The sequence below is a fragment of the Rhinatrema bivittatum genome, chromosome 8 (genome assembly GCF_901001135.1).
Source record: "Rhinatrema bivittatum chromosome 8, aRhiBiv1.1, whole genome shotgun sequence".
Lineage (NCBI taxonomy): Eukaryota > Metazoa > Chordata > Amphibia > Gymnophiona > Rhinatrematidae > Rhinatrema > Rhinatrema bivittatum.
Genome location: NC_042622.1, coordinates 217315749 through 217330695, shown reverse-complemented (window position 1 = coordinate 217330695; position 14947 = coordinate 217315749). Strand labels below are relative to the sequence as shown.

At 43.4% G+C, this 14947-nt stretch overlaps 1 protein-coding gene across 5 annotated transcripts in view; it reads left to right on the top strand.

Moving 5' to 3' along the window:
* The first annotated feature begins 5985 nt into the window (after positions 1–5985).
* PCSK4 (proprotein convertase subtilisin/kexin type 4) overlaps positions 5986–14947 on the top strand; it is a 91124-nt gene continuing 82162 nt past the window's right edge. For 3 of the 5 annotated variants that reach the window (XM_029613319.1, XM_029613318.1, XM_029613322.1), the window contains exons 1-3: positions 6115–6291; positions 6923–7027; positions 7552–7647. In XM_029613319.1, coding sequence (XP_029469179.1) covers positions 6148–6291; positions 6923–7027; positions 7552–7647 — 345 coding nt within the window. In that variant the 5' untranslated portion in view covers positions 6115–6147. Of the gene's footprint in view, positions 6093–6114; positions 6292–6530; positions 6656–6922; positions 7028–7551; positions 7648–14947 lie in introns of those variants that run through there. The other 2 variants (XM_029613320.1, XM_029613321.1) reach the window with 2 other exon arrangements.

The window sequence follows — 14947 nt, the reverse complement described above, 5'->3', positions numbered from 1 at the left end:
ATAACATTGGCAGGCCTGGCAGAAAGAACAATGAAATATGCTGATCATAGACTCAGAGGCTCTGATGCCAAATCAGCTAATATAGTATTTGAGGGCAAGAGAGAGAAAAGCAGTGATGGACAGTCTAGGGCAATGGCATTAAAAAAAAAAGAGAAAGGCTGAGCACACTCATTTTAGGGCCTAATACAAATCAGTATTGCCACAGAGATGATTTGTTCATAAGAACATAAGATTTGCCTTACTAGATCAGACCAAAGGCCCATCAAGCCCAGTATCCTATTTCCAACAGTGTCCATTTGGTCAATCCAGGTCACAAATACCTGGCAGAATCCTAAAAGGTCTATAGATTCCATACTGCTTATCCCTGGGATAAAAGCAGTGGATTTCTCCAGTTCTAGCTTATTAATGGTTTATCGATTTTTCTTCCAGGAACTTGTTCAAACTTTTTAAAAACTCAGCTACACTAACAGTTTTTACTACTTCCAGCAATGAATTCCAGAGTTTAATTATGCATTGAGTAAACAATCATTTGCATTTACCCATTCCAATCCACTCCTTATTTACAGACCTCTCTCATACCTCCCCTCAGCCGTCTCTTCTTTGGTGGTCCTTCTCTATACCTTTACTAATTCCACTTTATCTTTTTTTGAGATGCAGTGACCAGAATTGCACACAATACAGTCTCACCATGGAGCGATACAGAGGCATTATGATATTCTCTGTTTTATTATCATTCCTTTCTGAATACACGCTAGCATTCTATTTGTTTTCTTGGCTGCCATTGCACACTGAGCAGAGGATTTCAACACATTTTCCATAATAACGATTACATCCTTTTCCTGGGTGGTGACTCTCAATGTGGGACCTTGCATTGTGTAGCCATAATTTGGATTGCTCTTCCCTATGTGCATCACTTTGCACTTGTCCACATCGAATGTCGTTTGCCATTTGGATGCCCAGTCTTCCAGGCTCCTCTTGCAATTTCTCACAATCCTCTTGTGATTTAACAACTTTGAATAGTTTTATATAATCAGCAAATTTTATCACCTCACTCATTGTTCCCATCTCTAGGTCATTAATAAATAAGTTAAATAGCAGTGGTCTGCTGTTGATACAGATGGTTTTCTGATCACTAAATGGAACGCTAATCTCTCATTGCAACTTAAATGATGACTAGAGCCTCATTTGGTGTTCCATTTCGAAGTTGTCAATCTGCAATAAGAGTCAAGAATTAATGTATAAACTTTAGTACCAAGTATTTTGCCAAATTTAGTGCTTCTAACCTACTGTGTTGGAGGGGTTGTGGGGTGGAGGTCTCATACATGCATATGTAGTGGGAATACACATTCATGTCAGACTTTTGGTCAAATGTACAAGATTGTATACATGTTATTACCCAACTGTTATGCCCGTCGGTCACAGATGGCTGCAACCTCTCATGCTCACCTCCTTTTCCCCTGCACCGTTAATCCTGGGAAGAATGGTGGTCTCTGCCAGCCAGCACCGACCTTCCCGGCATCCCTGGGACGGTATGGGTGCTGCCGACCGCCATCTTGTCTCCAGAATCACCTAAGGTGCGCGCGCTCAAGGGCCTCCTTTGTACATGTCATGGGGGCGTCCCCTCTGGATGATGTCAACTCGCTGCTGTACTTAAGCTGACCGGCCCTCTGCTACTACGAGTTAGCAAGGAGTTCCCTCATTGCTGAATCCACTCTATTCTTGGACTTCTAGTTCCAGACTTCACTCTTGGTGTTGAATGCTCTGGTACCCACTCCTCGGGGGCCTTTCTGCATTCCTGGCTATCCGCTCCTCGGAGGGCCTTCCTGCTTTGGGAATCCATCTGGCCCACTTCTTGGGACATTTCCTGGAACTTCCACTTGTGAGTACCTTACTACAGACTTCAACGATACTAAGCTTTACTGAAGTTTCCCTGAGGTATGTCCCGTGCCTCGGGCCACTACCGTTTTCTCTTCAGTGAAGTTGTTCCAGTAAACCCTGAGCTGCAGGGTATTGCCGCACCAGCTACAAGATCCACTTCTGGGTTCCTACACCTCAGTCCTCTCATCATCATCATCTTCAGTACAGACTCCTCAGCGTATCCCGCTCTGCGGGCCACTACCAGATCATCACATCGGTGGTATCACCCTGGGTATACCCCACTACTCAGAACTGTACTTATTTACACCTCCCGCCCTGCGGGCTTGCTTTTCCTTCCTTCATAATAAAGTCTCCTTCATACAGCTGTGTCCTACGTCGCTGAGACCACGCCTACCAACGGTGAGGCTCACAGGGCTCCTCCCTGTGGGCGGAGACATCTCTCATCTTGGCCCAGGGTTCACATCTTTACAAAAACATAACACCAACATCCGCTACAGCTCTCTGCACCGGTATGTTTACTGAATTTGTGGGTCAAGAGGGAGATAATACATGGACTTGGTTTCTCATGTCTCACGTGTTACCTTCTGCCTGCATTCTTTTGGAAATCCAAACCCAGCCTAGGTCACTGGAAATCTACAATGGCATCCATAGAACTAGAAGTGGCATCCAGGAAAAACATCTGGGCACCTTACTGGTCTTGGCAGAGAGCTACAGTATAATCAACTGACTTTCTGATTTTCTATTTGGAGATGGACGGTCCTCTTCCTTTCTTTGATTAATGGATCTTTCTTCTTTTTTCTTTTCTTTATCATTGCTGTCTGTAATTGTACAGTGCTGGTTGTACTTACCTGTATGTGCCTTTATTGTTGAAAAAGTTTAAAATAAAAAGTAAAAAAAAAAAAAGAAGCAGTGATCCCAGTACAGATCCCTGGGGCACTCCATTATTCACCTTTCTCCATTGAGAAAATTGACCATTTAGCCCTACTCTCTGATTTCTATTCCATGATTTTAATTTCCTCAAGAGTTTCTCATGAGGGAATTTGTTGAATGCTTTCTGAAAATCCAGATACACTATATCAACTGGCTCACCTTTATCCACATGTGTATTCACACCTTCAAAAAATGTAGCATCTTGGTGAGGCATGAGTTCTCTTGGCTAAATCTATGATTGCTTTTTCCCATTAAACTAGGACTAATCTATATATTCAATTATTTTGTTATTTATAATAATTTCAACTATTTTTCTTGGCACTGACATCAGGCTCACTTCTCTGTAGTTTCCTGGATCACCTTGGAACCCTTTTAAAAAACTGGTGTTACATTGGTCACCCTCCGATCTTCAGGTACCATACCTGATTTTAATGATAGTTTACAGATTACTAATAGTAGTCTTCAATTTCATTTTACAGTTTTTCAGTACTCTGAGATGTATACCAACTGGTCCAGGTGATTTGCTACTCTTTAATTTGTCAGTTTGTCCAATTACATCTTCCAGGTTCACTGAGATTTGTTGTTTCACTTCTTCTAAATCATCATCTTTAAATATCACTTCTTGGATGGGTGTCTGCCTTCCATCTTCCTCAGTAAAGACTGAAGCAAATAATTCATTTAATTTTTCCACTATGGTTTTGTCCTTCCTTAGTGCCCTTTTTAACTCCTTAATCATCTAATGCTCTAATTGACTCCCTCACAGGCTTTTTACCTGAAAAAGTTTTGATTATGAGTTTTTTGCTTCCACAGCAGGTGTTAGGGATGCCAGACCCCAACGGGTTGGTATCCAGGGGATAGCCCTCTGGCCACTCCAAAAGCCCTTTTGGACTATAGGTATGCATGAGCTCCTGTGCTACAGTTCAACCTCATAGGCAAAGCCCAAAGGCCATAGGCAAGTGAATGTATCCAGGCATGGGTCAGGCAAGGATGGAGTCCACCGACACTAAAGGCAGATGGGTGCTGAAGACTGGAACCAGGAGCACAGTAGAAGACCACAGCTGAAGCTGAAGACACAAGCAAGACAAGGAACCAGGTGAAGACTGAAGACAAGGAGTCCCAGCAAAATGAGGAACCAGATGAACACTGAGAATAAGGACCAAACAGACCAAGGCTCCAGAAGAGGCATGGGAACTCGGAATTCAGAATTAGAACTCGGGATCTCAAAAGACTATGGAACAGGATTAGGAACTCAGGAGCAGGACTCTGAAGACTTGGAACAGGACACTGGCCTGAAAGCTGAAGACACTGGCGCATTGAGATAGACTGAAGCCACAGGACGCTGGCAAGATGCTGGCACAAGATGAAGACACCAGAATTCTGGACCAGGTTGAAGACACCAGGTGCTGGAATAAGGCAAAGACCAAGACACTGGAACAGGCTGAAGACCAGGACGCTGAACAAGATGACAACAGGAAACAGGCAACCTTGTGAAGGCAATTTTGGAGAGACAGAAGAGCCCTTTTATAGGGCATCCAGTGATGTCATCATCAGAGGGTGCCGCGGCTTTTCCAACCGCAGGCCCTTTAACAGAAGAGATGTCGTGCACGTGCCTGGGAAGACGGTAGAGCAGAGCACTGGATGAAGTGGTGGCATTTCAAAGCCGTGTTGGAAGCAGAGGCAGTGACCAGCCGCATGGAAGACTGGCGGGATCTTTCCTGCTGTGGGGAGCAGCAGCAAGGCTCAAGCAGCAACGGGATGAGTGTAGCTGCTTGTGGGAATATAATCTGTGAGCAGAACCTAACAATCGGCTTCATGAAGAAGTCATTTAATTTATGTAGAAACATTTCCTCCTTAACATATCCTGATGTGACATTTACCCAGTCAGTACTGGGGTAATTGAAATCACCCATTACTACTGTTGCTAATTTTCCAGGCCCATTCAATAACGAGCCGGTGCTCCGTGGCGTGCGCCCGCTCTCCCGACTCACGCCCAGGCACCTCTCCTGGGTGTGATTCTTTATTTAAATTCGGGCCCGCGCTAATAAGGAGGCGCTAGGGACACTAGCGCGTCCCTAGCGCCTCCTTATTGGCGGAAGCGGTGGCTGTCAGAGGGTCTGATAGCCGACGCTTAATTTTACCGGCGTCGGTTGTTGAACCCGCTGACAGCCACGGGTTTGGAAAATGGACGCCGGCAAAGTTGAGCATCCATTTTCCAACTCGTGGGCAGATTTTTTTTTTAATAAGTTTTTTTTTTTTAAATTTTGGGGGCCTCCAACTTAATTTCACTATGATATTAAGTCGGAGGGTGTACAGAAAAGCAGTTTTTTCTGCTTTTCTGTACACTTGCCAGGTGCCGTCTGAAATTAAGGCAGGCCAAGCCGCACATTTTACTTTCTGTATTGTGGGTGACTAACTAACAGGGTCATCAACATGCATTTGCATGTGATGAGCACTATTAGTTTCGAGGGGGTTGGCCGCACGTTTTCCACACGCTATTACCCCTTACAGGGCTAAACGGTGAGCTTGGCCGAGCGCACAGTTCCGTATTGGCCTGTTTGTTAGCTTCCCTAATTTCTGTTAGAATTTCATCATCTATCTGTTCATTCTGGCCCAATGGACCGTAGTACACCTTCACACCTATTCTATTTCCCTTCTCACATGGAATTTCTATCCATAAAGATTCTACAGTGCACTTTGTTTCCTGCAGAACTTTTATCCTGTTTGACTCTATGCCTTGCTTAACATATAGCGCCTCCCCTCCCCCAATTTGATCCATCCTATCATTGCAATGTAATTTGTATTCTAGTATCACAGTGTCCCATTTGGTTATCATTCTTACTTTTGGTGCTTTCACTCACAGTCCACTATATCAACTACTCCACCACAGACTAAAGTTGTCTAATGTTGATCTATTTATTTGGTTGAATTTATTGTTTACATAAAGACATTCTAAGTGAAGCACAGTAAAAGTACAGATGGTCAGCCTGCTTCCCTTTGAGAACTGCTGACACCCTCCTTATTCCTACTATCATTTTTTCTTTCTCCCCAGGAATATTTGCCTTAAGTTTACCTATTACACCAGTTTTGTTCCAGCTGTCTGGATTTACATACTAGTGCTTGTATTTGCCGCTTGGCATCTTTAGCAGCTGTTGCTGATCCCAGCCTCTGGGGGGTACAGCCCCAGGTGCCTGAACGTGACGCTTTGAATTACATCTCCCAAGATGCTGTGCGTGGCCGTGAGTCGGACGGCTGGACCGAGAGCCGGCGCGGTTGCCCTGGAAACGGTGAGAGCGCGGGATTCAAAGGCCGCGGCGCTGCGTGCAGGCGCCGGGCGGCGCTATGAGACCTCTCGCGCTGCTGTGCGGCCTCCGCCTGGCTCTGGCGTTGGAGGTTTACACCAATAGCTGGGCGGTGCGGATTCCCGGCGGCGCCTCAGAGGCGGGGCGAATCGCCCGCAAGCAGCACTTCAGCTACCTGGGGCCGGTTCGTACTCTTGTTGTATGATCAGCAGGTTTTAAGTGCAGCCTAGGAAAGTCCTGTGCGACTTTCACGAGCTGTTTTTCTTGCTGGCCAATTGACGAGTTTCGGAGAATTAAAATAAAGGCTTTAATGGAGAAAGGAATTGGCACAAACCTCAGCTGGAAATGTTGGAATGAGATTGCAGGATGGGGGGGGGAGAGAGTCTGGGCGGTTCTAGAGTTCAGGAGGCCCACTCCCCATGCAGGAGGACCCTGGGAATCAAAGTGCTTGTTAGCAGTCTCTAAATTTGTTGTGCTGCTAAATTTAAACTCAATTCGGATGTTGTCTGAAAGGCTTATCTTTTGTTGAGTGATGCTGATAGCTTTTTGTAAGCATTTGGCATGATTTTAAGACTATTTGCTTCTTCCTATCGTTAATATCTGTTGGAACTTAAGTTGTGCTGCTATTACCATTGCTTATAATTTCTGTAGTGTTACTAGATGTATGAAGTGCTAGTATTATAATACGTAAATGAGAGCCTAGTTGTTCTGGTCACTTCAGTGTTGGTCTCTTGGTTTATGATAGCTGTAGAATCACTAGATGGAATACTAAATGTTCATGATAACCTTATTTAATCTTGGATTTTCCCCAACAGATCTTTGAAGGGAGTGATTATTACCATTTGCAGCATCGAGGTGTTACAAAAAAATCCTTCAATCCTCATCGGGGTCAGCAGTTGCTACTGAAAAAAGAACCCAGGGTAAAAAGAAGGGATAAAAGGGGCTCTGAGGGTGTGAATCTGCCAGGAAACTTAAATTGCAGCCTGATGTTCCATGCAGAACAAATGATGCCTACTTTCCAAAATGTATGTCTACTTGTCCTTGTACATGGATCCCCTCTTCCCTCCACCCCCTTCCCCCCAAAAAAAATACTGCTGTCAGGATGCCTTGGATCCCTTGATATATCCCAAGGGGGGGCACATGGATTTATCAATATACAAGATAGGCAAGTGCTTATGGGCAACTGCCCAATTGTGTAAATTACTAGTTTCAAAGTACAGTACCTTCACCACCTGGGGATGCATGCACACACAAACCTCATGAGCCTTTTCCCCCTCTGAAAATAGGCTAAAAAGTGATGGTATTTAGGTAAGGAGATGAACTAGTGGGAGAGAGTGTGAGGTTATTGAGGCAGGAATTACAGACTTGGGCTGCAGGGTGTAGCCTAAGTTATGTTGTAGCAACTGGCTTAGTTGAAACTGATAGGAACTGTGTTTGTGCTTAGGTGCATTGGTTTGAGCAGCAGACACTTAAGCGACGGAAGAGGAGATTTGTCAGTGTGGTGCCCACAGATCCCTGGTTCTACAAGCAGTGGTATATGGTAAGTTCCTGTTCATACCCAGATCAATCCTGACTCCTGGGTTTTGCCTCCCTTAGAACATATCCAAACCTTTTTTGAACCCAGCTACACTAACTGCACTAACCACATCCTCTGGCAACAAATTACAGAGCTTTATTGTGCGTCTCCAGCAGATAGAGACAGTTTTGCTGACACTGCCACATAACCTGGTGTGCCACCTGCAGTTCCCTCAGTATTTCTCTGTCTCCAACCGAAGGTAAATATGCAAAACCTGCAGTCTGGAAATTAGATTAAAAAAAATACAAAAACAAGAGAAGATTGCTGGAAGATTTCTCAGGAGATTGGCAGGTCCTGGTGGAACCATCCCTCCTAGTGCTGAGGTGGATGAGCAGGTGGTTGGGGACCCTTAAATAGCTCTGTCCTTTTGCCACTGGGGGTAGACAGCTGGTGGGGCCAGATTCTCTCCCCCAGGAGGTCTTGTGGAGCCTTCTGTCATTCTTTATTTGAGCTCAGGTAAGTTTTAAAGATATAAAAAAAATATATATATATTTACAGAGACATAAAAGGAGGTTTTTGTAGCCTAGGGCTTCCTCCTTTTTCCGGTCTCTGTGCTTGGCATGCTTTTCTGACATTCGTCCCGCTCCGTGGGAGTTCGTGGGACATGGGCAGCCTGGCGGGTTGAGCAGCTTCTGTAGGTTAGGTCCTGCTCTGAGGCTTCTTCTCTGCACCCTGAGTGGTAGGCCGCGATGACATTTTGCGCTTTCTTAAGCTGCCCTCTACAGGATTGTCAGTTCGACGTATGCGTCTAGCTGTGCTTCCAGTTTTTAGGAGTTTAGTCTGGCCTTGTATTATGTGCGTCTGAGTTAGGCAGCGCCTTAAATGGTCACATGCTTACCTATGCGCACAAGTTGCATTGTGCGCTTAAATTGTTTTATGGTGCTTTATTTTTGGGATGCCTAAGTTTTTGGACGCCTAGGCATTGGAACGCCTAGGTGTGAGACACCTAAGTATTGGATGCCTAATTTTTGGATGTCTAGTATTTTTAGATGTACAAAATAAAAAGCTAGATGCATGCCTCCAGCTGCTACTTAAGCACACTGCTGGCCATAATGGTGCCTATGCCTAAGAAGCCTAAGCATCTTTCTCTTTGCACTGACTGTCATATTTGGGTATATCAGCCAGGAGTGCCTGCTAACTTGTGCCAGCGCTGTTTGGAGGCCTTCCTCTGATTTCACTAAGCCTGACTCTCTTGCCAGCTGGATATAGACCTGGATACAGACTGCTTAGGTGGGGTGCCTGATTTTGATCTCCCCTAACTAGTTCCTCAGCAGGGGATGGTAGCTCAGTCTGTACATTTCAAGTACCTCCTAGATTGGATGCTTTTAACTTTTCATGGGAATAGTTTTTCCAGGGATTGCAATCCTTTCTCCAGGCACAATCTTCAGCCCTCTTTAATACTCCCAGAGCAGAGTCACAGGAAGGAATCTTGCTGGGACCTACTGTTAAGTGCTGGAGTACTGCTAGTGCGACAGCTGGACTTTTCCATGAAAGTCGGGGTGGCACAGGTGATGACGCCGATTCAGACTCCCTTGAGGATGGTGAAATCCCTCCAGGATTAGAACCATATAGAACTATGCTATGGTTCTTTCATAAAAATGCTCTGATTTCCCAGACCTTGAAAATGCTCGGAATTCCTGGAGCAGATGCTGTGACTGGGTCAAAGAAAAATCCCATTTTAGTTTCCCTGTATGTACCTGGATCAGTCCAGACAGCTAGGTTTTGCCTCCCTTCCACCAGATGGAAACAGAGAAAGTTTGAAGGGCACCGCCTCTTAAACTGGCGTGCCACCTGTTGCTCCTCAGTATTTCTCTGTCTTCAGCAGATGGAGGTGGTGCAAAACCTGTGGTTATGATCCCAAGCTATGCATTGTGTAAAAAAAAAAAAATACAGATTTGGCCTCCCAGGGAGTCGTTGGGTCCTGGTGGGACCGTCCTCCCTGGTTGTAGGTGTTGGACGAGCAGAGGTTGGGAACTCTAAATTTGCTCTTTGCCGGTGGGGTGACAGCTGGTGGTCCATCTCCCTCCTCCCTCAGCTCCAGCCTCCTTCTTCCTTTGCTATCTCTTCAGGGAAGTATCCCTTCCTTTTCTTTTCTGCTGTTAACGTTTTTTGAGTCTTTTAAAAAAAAAATAGCTGCAGCTTACTGGGAATCGGGCGGCATTGTTAGAAGGCTGTGTGGCGGGGCTGGTCGCTGAACTTGGGCCTGGGGACTTTGGGAGCGAGGTGGGTTATGTCTTCTCCCCTCCCGGTTGTTCTTCCTCCTCCCTCTCGCGGCTGTCTGCGTCTGCCCCTGCGGTTCAGGTGCGCCAGCATGCTGCGCACGAGCCAATGCTCGTGCTGTGGGGAGCAGCTATCGAGCAGCACTTCCTCCAGCTGCTGCGATCAATGTCTCCCCGGTGGGGAGGGCTTTTCGGGTGCTTTTGGGGGGGGGGGGGGCGGTTGTGCAGCAGTCGAGGGCCGGGAGGCTGCTCGCTGCTTAGGAGCTCCTGGCCGATCCGTTCCCCCTGAGCATGGGAACGACGGCCATTTTGAGCACTTTTCAGGCCATGGAGGAGAGAGCTGTGGGGGGTGGGGATCTTCCCCCAGCACTTTCGCCAGCCCTGTGGCGGCCCACGGGCAGTAGAAGGGCGCCATGGTGAGGACCCCGTGTCCCCAGAGGGGAATTTCGGAAGGACCCACAGGTTTTTTTTTTTTTCTCCTGAGTTTATTTTGTTAATGCACCAGGCCTTTTTGGCCAGTGGTGCTTGAAAGTGGGGTCTCCCCAACCCTCAGGTGCCAGTGGGTTTATGCAGAATTGATAGTACTTTATAGTCTATTCTATATTTTATTGGTAGCCAGTGTAGAGATGTCAGAGTTGGAGTAATGTGTTAATGTTTATTTTTTCTGGTTAGGATTCTGGCGGCTGTGTTTTGTAGGATTTGGAGTGGACGTATGGTATCGAGTGGTAAGCCAGTAGTAGGGCATTGCAGTAGTCAAGGCTGGCGAAGATGAGTAGTTGCAAAACAGTTCTGAAGTCATCTTGTGAAAGGAAAGGTTTAAGATGTCTGAGGGTCAGTATTTGTGGTATCCTTCCTTTTATCTTATTAGTTATGTGGGTTTTGAATGAAAGGTCGTTGTCAATGGTGATTCCTAAGTTTCGAGCATGTGTGACCGGGGAGATTGATGTTTTTGGGTTTTCCATTTTGAGTGGTTGCATGAGAGAGTTGTTCTTTCTATCTAGTCTGATTATTTCAGTTTTGTCAAGGTTTATTATGAGCTTTAGGCTGGATAAATGTTGTTTGATTTCTGTAAGATAGGTTAGCTTATTGTAGGTTTCTTCTAATGTATTCTGTATGGGAATGAGTATCTGAACATCATCAGTGTATAGGAAGTGGGTCAGACCAAGACTATCTAATGTGTGACAAATTGGAAGGAGATAGATGTTGAAGAGTGTTGCTGATAGGGCGGATCCTTGGGGAACTCCAGTGTTGAGGTTGACTTTATTCGAGAGGGTGTTGAACAGTACTTGGAAAGATCTGTGGGATTGGTAGGATGAGAACCATTGTAGGGTTATCCCTATTACTCCTATTTCAGTTAGTCTGTCAAGAAGGATGGTATGGTTGAGTGTGTCAAAGGCAGCCGATAAATCTAGGATTAGTAGATAGCTTTGTCCCTTGTCGAATCCTCTGAGTATTGTGTCATTTAGTGCGAGAAGTAGTGTTTCAGTGCTTAAGTTTTTCCTGAAGTCGAATTGTGACAGGTGGAGTATGTTGTTTCTTTCAAGGTGGTCCGAGAGCTGGGAGTGGACGATTTTTTTTTCTATGATTTTTGCAATGAACGGTAGTTTTGAAGGTTCTCCGGGTCTAGATTGCTCTTTTTTATTAGGGGTTTAATGATTGCTGATTTTAGGCATTCTGGGTAAGTTCCTTCAGTGAGTGATAGGTTGACTATGTCTGTTATTGGTTTAGTTATTGTATTTTCAATCAGTTTGATTGTTGGTATGGGGATACTGTCGATGGGATGGTTTGCTGGATTCATGTGTTAATTTTTTGAATTTTGATCGAGGAGGCGGGGTTGAAACTTGTCCAGGTTGTTATCAGTTCCTGTGGTATTTTTGAGATTTGGTCATGTGTGATGGGGCTGTTAGCTTTTTGATTTTTTTTCGGTAAAGAATTCTGAAAATTTGTTACTTTTAAGGGTGTTTGGTATTTCTGGTTCGTTTGATGGTTTGAGGTTATGTACAATGGTAAATAGCATTCTGGGGTTATGTTGGTATTTTGTTTATTTTGTTCGAGTAGAAATCTTTCTTGGCGTTGTGAATACGTTTTTTGTAAAATGCTAGCTGGGTTCTGTACGTGGTAAGTAGTAGGGCTGTTTTATTCTTGCACCATGCTCTTTCTTTTTTCCTGAGTTCTTGTTTAGCTGTTCTTATGCTTTTTGTTGTACCATTGATTTTGATGATTCGGGTTTTTTATTGTTTTTATGATGGTTGGGTTTATTTTGTCTGCTATATCATTGGTAATTTTAATCCATGAGGCTGTGGCTGTTTCTGAGTTTAAGTCGATGTTTGTGAGTTCTTCTTGTTTTTGTTGAAGTATGTTGCTGTCAAATGGAGGTTGGTAAGTGATTGTTCTTATGTTGTTTTCTACCCTGGTTGGTTTAGTGTTGCAGGTCAAGGTGGATTGTATGAGGGAGTGATCTGACCAGAGGATTTCAGTTATTATTGTTTGGTGTGATGTCCATGTGTCTGTATTGATAAATACTAGATCTATTGTGTGTCCTGCTTTGTGCATTGGGCCTCTGATTTGCTCCAATCCCATGGTTGATAGTGCGTCGGTAATTGTTTTGCATGTGGGTGTGAGGAGGAAGGTGTCCATGTGTATGTTGAAATCCCCTAGTATGATGATTCGTTTATTAAGTGTTAAGTTATAGAACATGAATTCTATGACAGGGGAGCAGTTTTTTTCTAAAAGAGCCTGGGGGGCAGTATATTTGACAGATTTGTAGTTGAGGTGAGTCAAATAAGGCGATTTCGAAAGGGGAACACATTTTTGATGAGATTAGTTTCATCTGTATGCTTTTTTTTTTTTTTTTTTGATTAACATGATTCCTCCGCCCTTTTTTTTTTTGGTCTAGGGCTTGAGAATGTTTTGTATATCGGGTCATCTATTTGATAAAGATGTTGTCTGAGTTTTTTATCCAGGTTTCTGTGATTGCTATAAAATCTGCTTTTGCATTGGTGAGTAGGTCGGTGAGGATGTGCATTTTTTTTCACTATTGATTGTGCATTAAAAAGTATGAAGGATAGAATTAAGCATTTGGTGTAGGTCTTAAGATTGTTGTATGTAAAGTTGAAATGATTGTCCTTACTTTTTTTCTTTGGTTTTCTCTGTTCCTCGTGGATTGGGGAGGTGTTCTCATTTTTGTAACTTCCCTCAGTTGGAAGGTTCTGATTTGGCATGGTTGATTGGTGCTGTGCCATCGGTGGGTTGTATAAGGAATTCTAGTGTGGTCGGGATGCACAAAGGGGGAACAACTATCATCGACTCTCGACATTAACCATTACACTGAACAGTTAAATTCTTTAAATGAGTCAATTGACAAGTTAAGATCTGACATTAAGAAGATGAAATTTGAAAAACTTAATCGGACGAACACAATTACACACACAGGTTTGTCTACCCTTGGATGAATGACGGTAAAGTTAAATCAAAAACCAACAGTTACTCTTGACTCCAATAGTGATGACTCTTCAGGAGATGAGATTCGGGTGAAACCACCGAATATACCACCTAGGAAAGATTTTGCACAGACAATCTTTTTTTAGGACGGACCTGGGGCAATCGCCGTCCTTACCTCTCACGATCAGGAGGGGAATACATGGCAGGACGAGACTCAAGCATTTTTGTGGCAAACAAGATCTCAGATCAACTGCAATTGTTGATTCTAAATCTGTCTTCGCATGTAATAAGCCAAGTACAAGAGCAAGTCCTAAATAAAGGATTATCATTCATTCCCACCCCGAAAGCTGATTTATTTCAACTGGAAATAGCCTTGTTTAAATTTGTCTGTAAGTTGAACATAAGACTTTTTTTTTTTTTTTTTATAAATCAGACAAGTGGGATAGATATTTCATTATTTAAAAATGTCTTCATGGTCTCCACCAGGTCCAGTAGACCCTATTATTTCCACTTTTCATAAAGTTGTTTTATGAGAGATGTGACAAGCATTTACCGATAAATGTTCATTTTCTAATTTAACTAGACAGGAGACACAAGCGCTTAAAGATCTGCGACAGAAGCAAGACCTCATTATTAAACCAGCCGACAAAGGCGGCAAGATTGTACTTTTGGATCGTACACAATATGTTAATGAAATACAACGTGAATTACAATATTGTAAGTTCTATCAAGCTCTTCCTAAAGATCCAACAGAAACTCTATTGGCTGAGATAGAACAGCTAGTAACTGAAGGGTGTCGCAGTGCGTTTTTGACAACCAAAGAAACGTCCTTCTTGCTTAGAAAAAATGCTTTAGTTCTGATTTTCTTTATATTGCCAAAGATCCATAAAAATATGACGAATCCTCCAGGATGTCCGATCTTTTCCAGCAGAGGTTCATTGTTGGAACCTTTATCAAAATTCGTCCATTTTTTAGCCCCATTTGTAAGTTCGTTACCATCATATGCAAAATATCCACAACAAATGATCATTTTTTTGGAAAGTGAGCATTATGAGACTGATGATCTACATCTAGTCACTTTAGATGTGGAAGCACTATACACAAGTATCCCACAAGATGAAGCTAAGGAGATAGCTATGAATATTTTGAGTTGCGTCCCAGACCACACAGAATTCCATCATCTTTTCTATTGGCATTATTGGAAATTGCATTAACCAAAATTTTTTTGTGTGTTTGAACGGCAATTTTTTCAACAAATCTGTGGGGTCACAATGGCCTCAGACCTTTTCTAATTTATATTAAACACACGAAAAAATAATCACAAAATAGAGTATGGAGGCGGAGGGAAGTTAATGATTACTATGCAAGAATGGTGTAGGGATACCTACACAATGTATGAAACTTTCCTCTTACTCCTAAATTTAATTAAAAAAAAAAGAATATTTTAAAACAAAAGAAAATTAATTCCATATGTTGTGTAGGCAGTGAGATCACAATGAAGAATTCACAGTATAATTGATAAAAATAAATGTTTAAAAAAAAATATTTTGAAAAAACAGCAAAAACATGCAGTGAATAAGAACAACTATTATTGCTGTTCAGTT